This window comes from Heptranchias perlo, chromosome 9 (genome assembly GCF_035084215.1).
Source record: "Heptranchias perlo isolate sHepPer1 chromosome 9, sHepPer1.hap1, whole genome shotgun sequence".
Taxonomy (NCBI): Eukaryota; Metazoa; Chordata; class Chondrichthyes; order Hexanchiformes; family Hexanchidae; genus Heptranchias; species Heptranchias perlo.
This window is the reverse complement of record NC_090333.1, coordinates 39,915,603-39,932,470: the sequence shown is the minus strand read 5'-3', so window position 1 is coordinate 39,932,470 and position 16,868 is coordinate 39,915,603. Positions and strand designations below refer to the sequence as shown.

At 41.2% G+C, this 16,868-nt stretch overlaps 1 protein-coding gene across 1 annotated transcript in view; it reads right to left on the bottom strand.

Annotated features, from left to right (window-relative positions):
• spata6 (spermatogenesis associated 6) overlaps positions 1-16,868 on the bottom strand; it is a 109,717-nt gene that overhangs the window by 18,020 nt on the left and 74,829 nt on the right. The window contains exons 9-10 of the mRNA XM_067990250.1: positions 13,656-13,702; positions 10,530-10,711 (exon numbers count right to left, since the gene is read on the bottom strand). Coding sequence (XP_067846351.1) covers positions 10,530-10,711; positions 13,656-13,702 — 229 coding nt within the window. The remainder of the gene's footprint in view (positions 1-10,529; positions 10,712-13,655; positions 13,703-16,868) is intronic.

Below are 16,868 nucleotides of genomic sequence, written 5' to 3'. Positions count from 1 at the left end.
AGCCATTAATATTAGAGCAGGATGCTGCTCAAATTCTTATTTTTAATTGCAGACATATAAGCCCTGAAATTGAGTGAATGCCAGTTAGCACTTATGTGCTGTCCATTTTGCGGATGCTCCAATATTGTCAGTCGGGTTTTGAGCACTACAGTGCTCCAGACATGCGTTACAATGATTCAGTTTCTTATCGCTCGCCGGATACCTGAACAACTGAGCAGACCTTATCACAAAGCCAATACATCAAACACGCATTAACTCATATAAAATCAGCATTGCTACAGTGGCTGCAGTTTGTGATGTCAAATTTTTGAAACACTGTAGGGATTATATTCAGTGCTCCAGTAGCACTGCATATTGCAGAGAAGTATCAGCAAGATTAGGAAAAGGTTGTCCATGGTGTCAAGTGGCACAAAAGGCATACCAACAGATCCCACTGCTACGCAACACAGTGGGTCTACCGTACTAGGCAGAGCTATATGACAGAGATGCTGAGATTTAACAGGGAGACTGTGGCATTGCTGTTCCATCTCCTTCAGGAAGACGACCAGGCCATATCTAATATGTGCACAGCAAAGCATTGCCAGTGGCTGTCAAAGTAATCTCGATCTTCAAATTTTATGGATCTGGTTTCTTCTAGGCTAGCACTGGGGACATTGTTTCATTATCCAGTTTGCCATCCACAGGTATCAAAGAGGTCACTGATGCATTAGTCAGCAGGGCCAATAACTTAATGACTTTCATCACTGACCAACAACACCAATATGAGAAGTTAATACAATTCTACAGAACTGCTGGCTTTCCCAGAGCACAGGGGTCATTGATTATACCCATTCAGGCGAATCTGTACAATGCTGTGCCCTATAAGAACCAAAAGGAATTATATTCTCTCAATGTCTAGCGATGTAGAACATACAAATAGTACAAGGGTTACAGACGTTGATTTCTATTACTTTCTATTAATGCTGAGTATAATGATATTAAGTGACATTCAAATGTTCATTATATTAAATACTACTGCCATATTTTTTATAATTGTAAATTATTTTCTATATTTTTCCTCTTTTCTTCACCTTTCCCTTTCTGTGCCAGTCACATTCTATGATAAGTTCCTACATAATGATTTTCCAATTTCAGCTATTTTGTCAAGGGCAGTGAAGACCCGGGGAATTCCAATGCATCTCTGAAAACTCATGCATTACCACTTGCTAATATAGTTTGCTGGTATCTGGCCCATTTTGTTTTCCCTTTTAGTTTTTTCTTTTCTCTTCCCAGTTCGACAAATGCTAGCAGCCCAAGTGGCTAATCTTCACGCGTGAGCCTATTCCCAAGAATGTTCAAGATTTCAACGCTGCTTCCATATCTGAAAGGCTCAACTAGCACCTCTCTCACAATCCTGAATCAGGTACAAGAAAAGCCTGCCACTGGACTCTTTCTCTCCTCTAGCCTCCAACCTCTCTCTCGGTCACAAATGTTCTTGCATTTCTCTATTTCATCAATACTAGTATGGTCAGTAGCCCTCTGAACTTTCCTATCTTGTTCTTTCCAAGTTCAAAATAAATCATCCTCTTCCTGCATCCTCACAGTGTTGAAATCAATACTCAAGAGTACTGTCTTCTACTCTAATTTATTCTTTATCCTGACCTCAAAATTGTTCAACTACTTACCTCCCTCCGTCTTCCCTTCCTTCGACAACCTTCTTGCTTTTAAAATCAATAGTGTTTCCTGATTTTCTTCATCTCTTAGTCCTTTCAACCATGGTAGAATTAAGCACTATTGGCTTTGGTCCGCAATTAGAACAGACAGTGAATATCAGCAGGCTATTTGACTGCAGGGGCAGTCTTCACCCAACATCCATACATGCACCCCTTCCAGCAAGATTCATTGGATAGCGATCAAGAGCAAAAACCCTGGATGATGATCTTTTCTCTTCATTGGCAATGGAAAGCTGAAACCAATGATAGTGCCCCCATTACTGTCCATGCTGAGATCGCCTACCCAAGCACAGAGTAGGGTACGGTAATGTAGTAATGTTACGTTACTAGACTAGTAATCCAGAGGCCTGGAATAATAATCTAGAGAACGTGAGTACAAATCTCACCAGGGCAGTTTGAGAATTTGAATTCAATTTTTTTTAAAATCTGGAAATAAAGAGCTGATATCAGTAAAAGTGACCATAAAGCTATTGGATTGTTATAAAAACTCGACTGGTTCACTAATGTTTTCCTTTAGGGAAGGAAACCTGCCATTCTTACCCAGTCTGGCCTATATGTGATTCTGGACCCACACCAATGTGTTTTACTCTTAACTGCCCTCTGAAGTGTTCTAGCAAGCCACACAGTTGTATCAAACGAGGGACAAGCTAGGCAATAATTGCTGGCATTGCCAGCAACAGCCACATCCTGAGAATGAAAGAAGATGAAGGATCAAAGCTGAGACCAACAGGTGTGCATGGCTTTGTACCAATCTGTGTTGTGAATTGAGCCATGGGGAAATTATATATATATATATCATATATCTATATTAAAAATCTTGAGTATGTATGCACTTCACTTCCTGTTGTCATTATTTTTGTTACACTATTATCATAGAATAATAGAGTGGCTACAGCACAGAAGGAGGCCATTCGGCCCTTCAAGACCATGTCGGCTCTTTGTAAGAGCAATCCAGTTAGTTCCGTTCCCCTGCTCTTTCCCCGTAGCCCTACAATTTTTTTCCCTTCAAGTATTTATCCAATTCCTTTTTGAAAGCCATGATTGAATCTGCTTCCACCACCCTTTCAGGCAGCACATTCCAGATCATAACTACTCGCTGAGTAAAAATGTTTTTCCTCATGTCGCCTTTGGTTCTTTTGCCAATCACCTTAAATCTGTCTCCTCTGGTTCTTGATCCTTCCACCAATGGGCACAGTTTCTCTTTATTTACTTTATCTAAACCCTTCATGATTTTGAACACTTCAATCAAATCTCCTCTTAACCTTCTCTGCTCTGCTCTAAGGAGAACAACCCCAGCTTCTCCAGTTTATCCACGTAACTGATTCCTGGAATTATCCTAGTAAATCTTTTCTGCACCCTCTCAAAGGCCTTTACATCCTTCCTAAAGTGCAGTGCCCAGAATTACATAAGAACATAAGAAATAGGAGCAGGAGTAGGCCATATGGTCCCTTGAGCCTGCTCTGTCATTCAATAAGATCATGGCTGATCTCCAACCTCAACTCCACTTTCCTGCCTGATCCCCATATCCCTCGATTCCCTTAGAGTCCAAAAATCTATCAATTTCAGTCTTGAATATAATCAATGACTGAGCATCCACAGCCTTCTGGGGTAGAGAATTCCAAATACTCACGACCTTCTGAGTGAAGAAATTCCTCCTCATCTCAGTCCTAAATGTCAGGCCCCTTATCCTGAGACTATGTCCCCTAATTCTAGACTCTCCAGCTAGGGAAAACATCCTTTCAGCATCTACTATGTCAAGCCCGCTTAGAATCTTATATGTCTCAATGAGATCATCCCTTATTCTTCTAAACTCCAGAGATTATAGGCCCATTCGACTCAACCTCTCATAGGACAATCATCTCATCCCAAGAATCAATCTAGTGAACCTTTGTTGCACCCCCTCTAAGGCAAGTACTTCCCTCCTTAGGTAAGGAGACCAAAACTGCACACAGTACTCCAAGTGTGGTCTCACCAAAGCCCTGTAAAATTACAGCAAGACTTCTTTACTCTTGTACCCCAACCCCCTTGCAATAAAGGCCAACATACCATATGCCTTCCTAATTGCTTGCTGTACCTGTATGTTAACTTCCTATGTTTCGTGTGCAAGGGCACCCAAGTCCCTCTGAACAACAACATTTAATAGTTTCTCACCATTTAAAAAATATTCCGTTTTTCTATTTTTCCGACCTCACATTTCCCCACATTATACTCCATTTGCCACCTTCTTGCCCATTCGCTTAATCTGTCTATATCCCTTTGCAGACTCTTTGCGTCCTCCTCACAGCTTACTTTCTCACCTAGCTTTGATCATCAGCAAACTTGGATACATTACACTCAGTCCCTTCATCTAAGTAATTAATATAGATTGTAAATAGCTGAGGCCCAAGTACCGATCCCTGCGGCACCCCACTAGTTACAACCTGCTAACCCGAAAATGACCCGTTTATTCCTACTCTTTGTTTTCTGTCCGTTAACCAATCTTCAATCCATGCTAATATATTACCCCAATCTCATCTTGTGTAACAACCTCTTATGTGGCACCTTATCGAATGCCTTTTGAAAATCCAAATATACTACATCCACTGGTTCCCCCTTATCTACCCTGCTAGTTACACCCTCAAAAAACTCTAATAGATTTGTTAAACACGATTTCCCTTTCCTAAAACCACGTTGACTCTGCCTGATCATATCATGATTTTTAAAGTGCCCTGTTACTACATCCTTAATAACAGATTCTAGCAGTTTCCCTACTACCGATATCAGGTTAACTGGCCTATAGTTCCCTGTTTTTTCTCTCTCCCTCCTTTCTTGAATACATTTGCTACCTTCCAATCCAGGGGGACCATTCTAGAATCTAGGGAATTCTGAAAGATCAAAACCAATGCATCCACTATCTCTGCAGCCACCTCTTTTAAAAACCTAGGATGTAGGCCTTCAGGTCCAGGGAATTTGTCAGCTTTTTGTCCCATTAATTTCTCCAGCACTTTTTCTTTACTACTCTTAATTAATTCAAGTTCCTCCCTTTCATTAGGCCCTTGGTTCCCCACTATTTCCAGTATTTTTTGTGCCTTCTACTGTGAAGACAGGTGTAAAATATTTGTTTAATGTCTCTGCCATTTCCTTATTCCCCATTATAATTTCTCCTGTCTCTGCCTCTAAGGGACCCACCTTTACTTTTGTTAATCTCTTCCTTTTTACATACTTGTAGAAGCTATTACAATCTATGTTTATATTTCTTGCTAGTTTACTCTCATATTCAATTTTATCCCTCTTCATCAATTTCTTGGGTTATCCTTTGCTGATTTCTAAAACCCTCCCAATCCTCAGGCTTACTACTCTTTTTGGCAACATTATATGCCTCTTCTTTTGATCTAATACTATCCTTAACTTCTCTAGTTAGCCACGGTTGGATCACTTTTCCTGTGGAGTTTTTATTCTTTAATGGAATGTATATTCGTTGGGAATTATGAAACATTTCTTTAAATGTTCGCCATTGCTTATCTACCATCATATCTTTTATTCTAATTTCCCAATCTACCTTAGCCAACTTGCCCCTCATACCTACATAATTGGCCTTGTTTAAATTTAAGACCTTAGTTTTGGACTTAATTAGATCAATCTCAAAATCAATATGAAATTCTATAATATTATCGCTCTTCTCCAGAGGATCCTTTATTATAAGATTACTAATTAATTCTGTCAAATTACACAATACTAGATCTAAAATAGCCTGTTGCTTAGTTGGTTCCTCGACATATTGTCCTAGAAAACCGTCTCGGATGCATTCCATGAACTCGTCCTCCAAACAACTTTTGCCAATTTGATTTGCCCAGTCTAAATGAAGATTAAAGTCCCCCATTATTATTGCATTACCCTTGTTACATGTTCCTTTAATTTCCTGATTTATGGTCTGTCCAACACTATAACTATTGTTAGGGGGCCTGTAAACTACTCCCACCAGTGTTTTCTGTCCTTTGTTATTTCTTAGCTCCACCCATACTGATTCTACCGCATGATTTTCTGAGCTAAGATCGTTTCTCACTCCTGTCTTTATCTCATTCTTTATTATCAGGGCTACCCCCACTCCTCTTCCATTTTACCTATCTTTTCTAAAAGTCAAGTACCCTGGAATATTTAATTCCCAACCTTGGTCACCCTGCAACTACGTCTCAGTAATGGCTACTGGGTCAAACCCATTTATCTCTATTTGTGCCATTAATTCATCTATCTTGTTACGAATGCTTCATGCATTCAGATACAGCACCTTTAATTTTAACTTTTTACTTTTTTTCCCTGATGTGACCTTAGTCACTAAAGCCCTATTACCTTAGTTAAACTCTCTGTCCCTTCCTGACAGACTCTGCTTGTTTTTACCCAAATCGCTACTCCTTGACTTTTCTTTTCAGACTGATAAAATTATCATTACCTGAACCCTCCCTCCCCCCTTATTAGCTTAAAGCCCTATCTATTGCCCTAGTTATTCGTTTTGCCAGGACACTGGTCCCAGCAAATGGAGCCCATCCCAACGGAACAGCTCCCTCCTTCCCCAGTAGTGGTGCCAGTGACCCATTAATTGAAACCCCTGCTTCCCACACCACTCTTTCAGCCACGCATTAACCATCTAATCTGTTCATCCCTATGCCAATTTGTGTGTGGCTCAGGTAGTAATCCAGAGATTATTACCTTTCAGGTTCTGCTTTTTAATTTGGTCCCTAGCTCCTCAAACTCCCTCAGTAGAACCTCATTCTCAGTTCTACCTATGTCGTTGGTTCCTACGTGGACCACGACAACTGGATCCTTCCCCTCATACTCCAAGTTCTTTTCCAGCCGCGAGGAGATGTCCTTCACCCTGGCACTGGGCAGACAACACAGCCTTCGGGACTCCCGATTGCGGCTGGAGAGAACAGTTTTTTTTATACATTCATGGGATGTGGGCGTCGCTGGCAAAGCCAGCATTATTGCCTATCCCTAATTGCCTTTGAAAATGTGTTGGTGAGCCGCCTTATTGAACCATGTGGTGAAGGTACTCCCACAGTGCTGTTAGGTAGGGGGTTCCAGGATTTTGACCCAACGACGATGAAGGAACAGCGATATATTTCCAAGTCAGGATGGTGTGTGATTTGGAGGGGAACGTGCAGGTGGTGGTGTTCCCATGCGCCTGCTGCCCTTGTCCTTCTAGGTGGTAGAGGTGGCGGGTTTGGGAGGTGCTGTCAAAGAAGCCTTAGCGAGTTGCTGCAGTGCATCTTGTAGATGGTACACACCGAAGCCATAGTGCGCCGCTTGGTGGGGGGAGTGGATGTTTAAGGTTGTGGATGGGATGCCAATCAAGCGGGCTGCTTTGTCCTGGACGGTGTCCAGCTTCTTGAGTGTTGTTGAAGTTGCACTCGTCGAGGCAAGTGGAGAGTATTCCATCATACTCCTGACTTGTGCCTTGTAGACGGTGGAAAGGCTTTAGGGAGCCAGGAGGTGAGTCACTTGCCTCGCAGAATACCCAGCCTCTGACCTGCTCTTGTGACCACAGTATTTATGTGGCTGATCCTGTTAAGTTTCTGGTCAATGGTGATCCCCAGGATGTTGATGTTGATCTATCCCCCTAACTAAACTGTCCCCTACCACATTCCTTTTGACTCCCCCCACTTGAATGGCCTCCTGTACCATGGTGCCGTGGTCAGTTTGCCCATCCTCCCTGCGGTCTTTGATCTCATCCATAAAGGTAGCAAGTACCTCGTACCTGTTGAACAAGGTCAAAGGCTGAGACTCCTCCATCACTGCATCCTGGGTCCCCATACCTGCCTGACTCACAGTCACATCCTCTTGTCCCTGACCACTGACCAAATCTAAACCACTACCTAACCTAAGGGGTGTGACTGCCTCCTGGATCAAAGTGTCCAGATAACTCTGCCCCTCCCTGATGCATTGCAATGTCTGCAGTTCGGACTCCAGATATGGGCCAAAGGCGGGTATATGGAGTTAGATCACAGATCAGCCATGATCTTATCAAATGGCGGAGCAGGCACGAGGGGCTGAATGGCCTACTCCTTTTCCTATGTTCCTAACCCTGAACCGAAGTTCCTCGAGCTGCAGACACTTACTGCAGATGTGGTTGCTCTGGATCGCACTGGTCTCCACAAACTCCCACATGCTGCAGTTATGACACACCACCTGCTCTGCCATCTCTATCTAACCTTGTTTTATTTATTTACTCGATATTTTTAGTTTTATTAACTACTTAGTTTATCTAGTTTAAGTTATTAATTTAATAAAGTAATAGCAAGTTATAGTTTCCTAGCTCTTAGTTTAATCCACTGCCCTAACTTAGAGAGCAAAACAAACAGTAATACTCACCACCAGTCACCTACCTGCTGTCCTGTGATGTCACTCTTACAAATTGGACACAATACTCCAGTTGTGGCCGAACCAGTGTTTTATAAAGGTTCAACATAACTTCCTTGCTTTTGTACTCTATGCTTCTATTTATAAAGTCCAGGAACCCATATGCTTTTTTAACCACTTTCTCAACCTCTCCTGCCATCTTCAAAGATTTATGAACATATACCCCCAGGTCCCTCTGTTCCTGCTCCCCCTTTAGAATTGTACTGTTTCATTTGTATTGCCCTCCTCATTCTTCCTGCCAAAATGTATCACTTCGCACTTCTCTGCGTTAAATTTCATCTGCTATGTGTCTGCCCATTCCACCAGCCTGTCTATGTCCTCTTGAAATCTATCACGATCCTCCTCACTGTTTACTACACTTCCAAGTTTTGTGTCATCTGTAAATTTTGAAATTGTGCCCTGTACAGCCAAGTCTAAGTCATTAATATATATCAAAAAAAGCAGTGGTCCTAGTACCGACCCCTGGAGAACACCACTGGATACCTTCCTCCAGTCCAAAAAACATCCATTCACCACTACTTTCTGTTTCCTGTCATTTAACCAATTTCGTATCCATGCTGCCACCGCCCCTTTTATTCCATGGGCTTCAATTTTGCTGACAAGCCTATTATGTGGCACTTTATCAAACTATTATGTCAATATTTAACACACAAATTCTCTATTTAAGCATTTATCATTCAATCTCCATATGTAAACAGTTGCCTGTCACTGTTTGTTGATGATCCAATTGAATCACTCAAAAAGCTTTTTCAAAAACAATCTCAATATCTGAAATGAATAATATCCAAAGGGTTGAAACAAAATAAGAAATTATAAAAATTACATATTTTACCATAACATAATTGAATTTACCTACTAAATTGTCTTTCATGTCTTTTAATACCTTCATTAAAATTTTTAATTTAAGACTTCAGCCTCTTTCAAAAATTTGCGATCCAATTGCATATTTTTTCCTCACAACGATTGTGCAGTAATTTGAGTTACATCTGCAAATTCTGAGCATGTGTAGTTAGCTACATTTTTCAGCATGCAATCTGTGTATCAACAGGAGTTGAAAGGTAGAAGGGTGTGTCTGCTCTGTCTGTGAGGATTTGAGATTGTTTATAGAGAATGGATTGCTATTGAAAATTCAATTTTAAAAAAATCTCCATTTTTGAGGCTAAATTTTTTTTGTATATAAAACCTTGGAAACTGCATAAATGGTGAACTTCTGAGCATTTTATGAGGTAGTTTTTATTTGTTTATAGAAATGTATTTTTATTAAAGACTATATAAGTTGGTAAACTCATATAGTTTATGAGTTTACCAACTATAAACTGTTGGTATAGTTGGTAAACTCATAAGTGCAATAAATTTTCCACTTCTGTAGTCTTGGTGCATACCAGGCATCCATATGATGGACATTTGGGGCTTGATTGTTCAACAGGGGCCAATGACAGTTTGGGTCTCATTCTCCTGAGCTGTTAGACTGTGTTACCAACAATACTGCCAGATTCTAATTACTACTAGTACTGCCAGACACTGCTTCATCCCCATGCTCCAAAACACTCTTCAAAATCCTGCCAGAAACAAGGATGCTCCTCCCTAGACTTCCCCTCCATGCCTAGATCCCAGCCCACTCCCAATCAGTGCTTACAAACCCCTCGACCATATTCATAGAACATCATCACCCAGAATTACCCCAATGCTTGCAGAATCTGAGATCTCCCTTCTCAATGCTCCCAGCTAACAGGATCCTTGACCCAGTAATCCCAGGACCTGCCCCAGTGTTCCTTGAGCTTCCTTCTCCAATGTTTCTCGAATCCTGGGAACCCAACCCCTTGGTGCTCCCAGATCATGGGACTCCCCCTCAAAATACTCTTAGGTCCTGAGACCCCATACCAGTACTGTCAGATCCCAGGCCCCCTTCTCAGTGCTCCCAGGACCCAGGTTCACCCCCAGCGCTGGTAAATCAGTGTCCCTAGTAATACAGTTTGGCATAACACCCCTATTCTTAAAAAACAAACCTCTGTGAGCAATACCTTATGACATCTGCTAATTTTATATATATATTAAATACAAAAGGTCTTCCTTTACTTTGAATTACACCATCAGGAAATGTTTCAAAGAATTACTGATGGTAATGGTGCAATGTTCAACCTACACAATCAAAATGGCAAGATTGCTGAAGCACCTTGGATTAATGACTATCTATTGTTACTAAATCAGCTTCTTCACATTAATGGTCTCAGTAAATGCTCCCGGTCACTTCCACTGATTAGGCTAGGATTTTCATTATATCTTATTACAATATATGGATTTTATCCAACAACCTTAAAAAAGAATTGAATTTACATTCACATATACACATGCTCGCGCACACAAACTAAACATCACTGGTCTTAAAGTATATATGGATTTGAAAAAAAAAGAATTAATAAATACCTTTCTCGAAGAGATAACCGCTTTAACACAGGGCTTTGTTTCTGGAAAGATGAGGGTGTTGAATAGACCATTAGAGTCGTGGCGGGAGAGAATTGTCTGCCAGCTGGTCCTGACATAATATGCTCATCTGTGTCTTCAAAAGAATCATCTAGAAGATCTTTCTCATGAGGTTTCTTGCTGATCTAGAAGATAATAAAACATCTGTAATTATTATCACTAGAAATACACAAAGGAAGCTTTGTCCTTGGCAAATAACAGTCTTTAGGAATTCAACTGTATCTAACTGTATCTTGGTCTGAAGGATGCTCCATGCTTTTCAAAAGGCAGAAACTGCAGTAAAACAGCTCTATTCTGCTAATTAACAAATTACCAATGGTCTGATTTGTGTTACTAAGTTATCAAATGTAGCTTTTGTATTTCTAATTCTTAACATGTTTTAGTAAACAACAATGTCTAAATAGTGGTACAATGAAGTTTGGTTCAGTATTTTTTGATTATACTGTATAATGCTCCTGTCATAAATCAACATATTCTCCCACCTACCATTAGCAGTGCCCTGGGAGATGTACTAGTATATAAATAAAAGTCTTGCACCTAATGTGTGTTTTTTAAATCCAATTCAGGCATTATGCATGCACATATGCAAATTTCAGTGTCACACTTGCACCCGATTAGCTTAGATTACATTTGTTGAACAAATTATAACTAGAGAGATAAGGAACACGCAAATCAAACACAAGGAAAGCAGATGGAAAAACTACCATCAAAGAACTACTAAGGAAATATGAAATAACAAATCAAGCACATGCAGTCAGAAAAATCTACCAATTTAAAACAAAAACAATCAGATCACTTCAAATACTTTTTGAAAATTTTTTCAACCACCATCTTGCTTTGTCCACTGCAGCTGAGAAAATACTACTAGAAATAAAGTTTTTTTTTAACATAAGTACATTAAAATTTACAAGAAAGTAATTATTGAATATCATTTTTGTTTTCAGTCAGAGGCCAGTGCTCCTCTGAGAAACTTGAGACTGGAGTTCATGGGGCTTCCCAGTTGTCAACTGAAAACTCTAATATACAGACTACAGCTCCCAACATGCACCTAGAGCTCCCAGAATTTTTTGATGACTAATTGTAGGAATAGCCATTCACAGAGTGCGAGGGCTAGCTGTATCTAAGCCCCATCCATCACCTGTATTCCAGTGCATCATGGAAAAACTACTGAAAACAAAAAACTCCAGGCAATCCATTTTAATAGCAGTGAAAGTAGCCAGGATTTGTTTTTTTTTAAATGTAAAAAATGAGAACTAAAGCAAAACATGATCTTTTCAATTTTCCTGAGCTAATTCTGCTTACAAAGGCAATGTAGGTTATTGTATTAAAGGGCTTGTGTATTTAACAAATGTAGCATGTTGCATGTGTGACAAACCAACATTAGCAAAAAAAAGAGATTAATATAAAGATCTGAATAAAAATCCTAAATTTATTCATGTTTATTGAAGCAAAATGTTTTTTTAACATTAAGTACTGTTGCAGATAGTTGATAAAGAAGATACAAATTAATTTAATCTATTTTTTAAGTTTCATTTATTTCTTGACCTTCAATACAAAAACTAACACACAGGAGCAGATGTACCGCAAAAGCTGCTCCCCCATATTACATGCAGAGATTGATTGATTTATGTAATTTTGATGTGTAAGGACAACGAACATATTATTCACCTGCAGTGAAAAAGAAAAATAATATTTTCCAGGAACCAAACACTTACTTCACTGGTGATTTCTTATAAACTTCTTTTCAAATCATTTTAGTGGAGACATGCACCCCTTCATCATTTCCACACCCAGTGTCCCTCCGCTCTCCCCCCAATTTCAAGAGTATTAGCTCTGACTCAGCATTAGCAACGCCATATGAGTTGCTAGTTTCCAAAAAAGTCCTCATTTACATTATTTTATTATGGGAATAAATTTTAAAAGGGGAGCTAAACTGCAGTGATGAAATCAGTCCCATCATTCTTTGATTTAAACTTTGTGACCAATTTTCATCTTCAGGCCTATGCCAGTTCTAATTTGATTTGCACTGCTTTAAGACCCACCTGAATCTGAAATACAAATAACACTCAATTCTCTGGTCTAAGCTTATTTGCATAATTATTCACAAACTTAGGTGGGTCTAGCAATGACACCAGTGGTAGAAGAAAACAGTGTGTAACTTATATTTAAAGGGTTGGGGACAATTAAAGGGGAGTTGCATAACGAGGGGCATAAAAATTCAGGAACCTTCTAAAGAGCCTTAAAGAGCATCTCAGCCTGTCAGCAGCATTTCCCAGGGATGAAAGACAGCAAACTAAAAAGTGGCAGACCGAGATGAAGGAAAAGGAAGCTATAGGTGCAGGCATGAGTCTGCAGACAAGTGATGGCACAGCCCAAGACCTGTCCTCCTCTTTGATGTTGAAGTAGTGCTGCATGAGATGATGGCGAGGAGGGCTGCCTCTGTATGCACCATCTCACAGGTCAGAATTGCAGCATACTGACATGATGGTGCTGCCAAATTTCAGGCCACAGCTGACTGTTACTGTCCCTGCAGATGTGCAAGCTCAGTGTTGCACAGCAGCTGCAGGTGTCCTTGCAGCAGCCTCTCTGCCGATCCAGGCGCTGGGAAGGCAGATTACCACATCATTCCCAGGTGGGTTTGCCAGGGCCCGCTGATATGTTTGGTGACTTCTTGTTTGCAAAATTATGCAGGAACCTCAAGGGTCTACAGAACATAAGCCAAGTGGCACAGGGTTCTAACAAAAGCTTAGTGTGTTGATGTCTGTTCAATGACTGATCCTTCTGACAATATTATCTTGATGACAGCAATGTCAACAGAGCGGCCTTTACACAGCAAGAAGCCATGAATAGAGTTGCCCTGTATCCTGTTTTTTGGCAGGAAAGGGGCAAATCAGGATATATACAGAATAATCAGACTCTAGGAATTGGAGAAAAGGAAACTGTGTAATGAAAGGTCCACTTTTACTATTTGGGTTTGCTTCCCCTTTAAATCAATATCATGTAACACCTACTACTAATTAAGTCCACAATTTTCAAGAGAAACTTTATATAACATTTTAATCAAAATACTTTTAATGAAGTCTTGCTGGGTCTGTAGCTGCCACGAAGTGAAGGATCTGAAAAGAATAAAACACACAAGACATAATGACTGACCCATCACACAAAAACCTAGCAACATAGCTCTTCCCAATAACTGTTAATTAAGCGTTATCTGAAAAAAAGTTCATTTCTAATGTTAAAAAATACCAGTAAAATTGCAAACTGCAAAACAAATAAAAATGATTATTAATGTGCACCTCAATACAATAGCACTTGAAAGCTGATTCCCTATTGGTGGTGGCCAGAAAATTCAGTGTCCGACCCTCCCAACTGATTTGGCGGATGCCCAATTTTCCACTGGGTGATTTGGGTACCAAAAATTGGCCATCACAGCTATGTGGAGGCTCTGAGGTCAATCTCTGAGGATGGGCGGTAACTGATAGATGTGACCGTTGAGTTTACAACTCTCCTTTGCGGGAACCTTATAGAAGCTTTCTCTTCATTGCAGCAACTAATGGAGTGAGTGGCAGCTTCATTGGATTTGCAGCAGAACTCCAGCTCCGAATCCACGGAAACACAGACTGCAACTCTGAAGGCATTAGGGGACTGGAAAGGGTGCAGCACACATAGCAGCTTCCAGTCACTGGCCATCGCTGTGTCTCAGGGCTTTCAGGATTTGATAACCAGCCCTCTAAACAATGGGGTTACAGATCCAGAGTCCAGTAGAATGGCAACAGCTGCAATCCACCTGCCTGATATTGCTGTCTCTCAGGACAGCAGCACGGGCCAGGCCTTCAGCCTTCCCCCTCAGAACATCACACCAGTGGAATGTGGGAGGCAAGCTTCAGAGATGCAGCAAGTGGTGGCTATACGCTAGGAGCAAGCTGCCATGAGATGAGGGCCATGAGCCTTTTGTAGACCATAAGAAGCCAACCACCTCTCGCAATCTTGGTCCTCGGGTACAAAAAAAAGACGTGTTGGCACCCAAGGGAAGCATGGTGTTAAGCAACAGTAGGTTGTTTGTGTCCACTTTGACAATCACTGCAATAAAATAGGGCCTGAATTTGCTGTAAAATTTGCGCCATAGTAATGACATATTAACGGTGTGCGCCATTGTTAGTACGTAAAAGTTCTAGGAAATAATGGAGTAAATGAGTTACACCATGAGTTGTGTTACGCCAGTTTGCTGGCACATTGGCACCGCTCCGCCATTAGCCTCACCAAATCCGATAAAAGTCTGTTCTCGCTGCTCAGTTCTCCATTGTATTCAATGGCGATTGCCAATTTGCTGCATTTATGCCATTATTCACGCCATAGCCAGTTACACTGGAATGTAACGGCATGGGTGACCTGGTGATGACGTGATTCATGGCCAACACATGACTCTCAGCCTGGTAGGCCAACAAAGGGACCATTAAAGCTGTGGCGCCTCACCCCAGCAGTCTGGAAATTGTTCTGAGTATCTTTTTTTCTAAATCTCTCATTTTTGTTAGTTTATTTTAGCCAGCTTTGTCATCCAGAGTGCTTTTAGTGTCTGACAGCAATTATTTTCAGGGCCCCCACCTATTTCTATGCATTAGGAAGGTGAAAGCATTGTGATTGCCTATCCACTGGTCATTCCCCTGTTCCTAATTATTATGGACGACCTGGTGGAAGAGCAGAGAGAGAAAGCATGACACTCAAGACAGCATGGCCAGAGACTGAACCAATCTCACTACTACCCCCCATACAGTGTGTCCAGGGAACGGATGTCATTTGAGGCACTGTAAGAGGAACTCTGCCTGCACAGACTGCGCTTCAGCAAGGAAGCAATTGGCCACCCAAGTGAGACCTAAAGGCCCGGTCCACCGCCCACAGGGCCTTGTCAACCCTCAATTTCTACAGCACCAATTCCTTCCGGTCAGACACTGGAGGCCTCTGTAATATCAGCCAAAGAGCTGTGAGAACCTGCATTTAACAGGTGACAGATGCTATTTTCCGCAGGACATCTGACTTAATTGAATATGACATGACCCCTGTGCAGCAGACAGAGGTCCATCAACTTCTACAGGATTGCTGGCTACACTAGGGTGCAGGGGGCTATTGATGGGACCCACATGTCACTGGAGGAACCTTCACTTTTATCAACAAAAAGAGTTATCACTCGCTAAACATGCTAATTGTCTGCGATGCCCAACTGAGGATTCTGCATGTAAACTCAGAGCATGGGGGAAGGAATCACAACGGGAATATGCAGACACTAGAGATTATTTTTCACAGCCTTTTAAGACATTTTTTAAAACTGTAATTAACTTTTTAAAAGTTGATTTAGGTTGATTTCAGAATTTGCAGCTCACTTACCTCCCAGTGCCACACCTCAATCTGACCTATGGCATCTGTTCTCAGCTATTTATAGTGTGATGTGGTTGGGCTGCACCATACACGTGGTTCCTGATGCGCCATAGGAACAGGAGTAGGCCATTCAGCTCCTCGAGTCTGTTCCTCCATTCAATGAGATCATGGCTGATCTGTATCCTAACTCCATCCACCTGCCATGGCTCCATGTCCCTTAATACCCTTGGGATCTCAGATTTAAAATTATTAACTGAGCTAGCATCTACTGCTTTTTGTGGGAGAGAGTTCCATACTTCTACCACCCATTGCGTGAAGATGTGTTTCTTAACTTCTCTCCTGAATGGCCTGGCACTGGTTTTAAGGTTATGTCCCCTTGACCTAGACTCCCCCACCCACTTACCTTACCTACGCTAGTATCAGCTGATCCTGGCAACTGCTGCAATTTATAAATCTCACCCAGAACGCATTAGGAGTGTAAAACCAGGAAAATGGGAACTCCTGCGTCATGGAACGACGTTTCAGAAAATTACGGCTCAAATATAGATTGATGTGAACGGAGAGCTGAAAAGTCCAAATAACGATACCGCTGCCAAACATGCCGTTCCAGCAAATTCAGGCCCATAATATAGTGCTTTGCTATTTATGGAGGTTAGAGTCATACAGGAAGAGTGCACTTATTTGGTGCTGATATCTTCATGTGGGGGCAAAGAGGGCTGATGTGTTGTCATGTTATAGTTTGAGTAGTAGATTGAAGGAATGGCCCTTTACTTGAAAGTGGGGGAGAAGAAGGTATGGCTGTGATGTCAAAGATAGACTGTATTCCACAGAAGAGAAGACTTCAGTGATGAGATGTGCTGTGATGACCCTAGCAATAAATGCTGACTGAGGCTCCTTTGCTCCATCCAATGC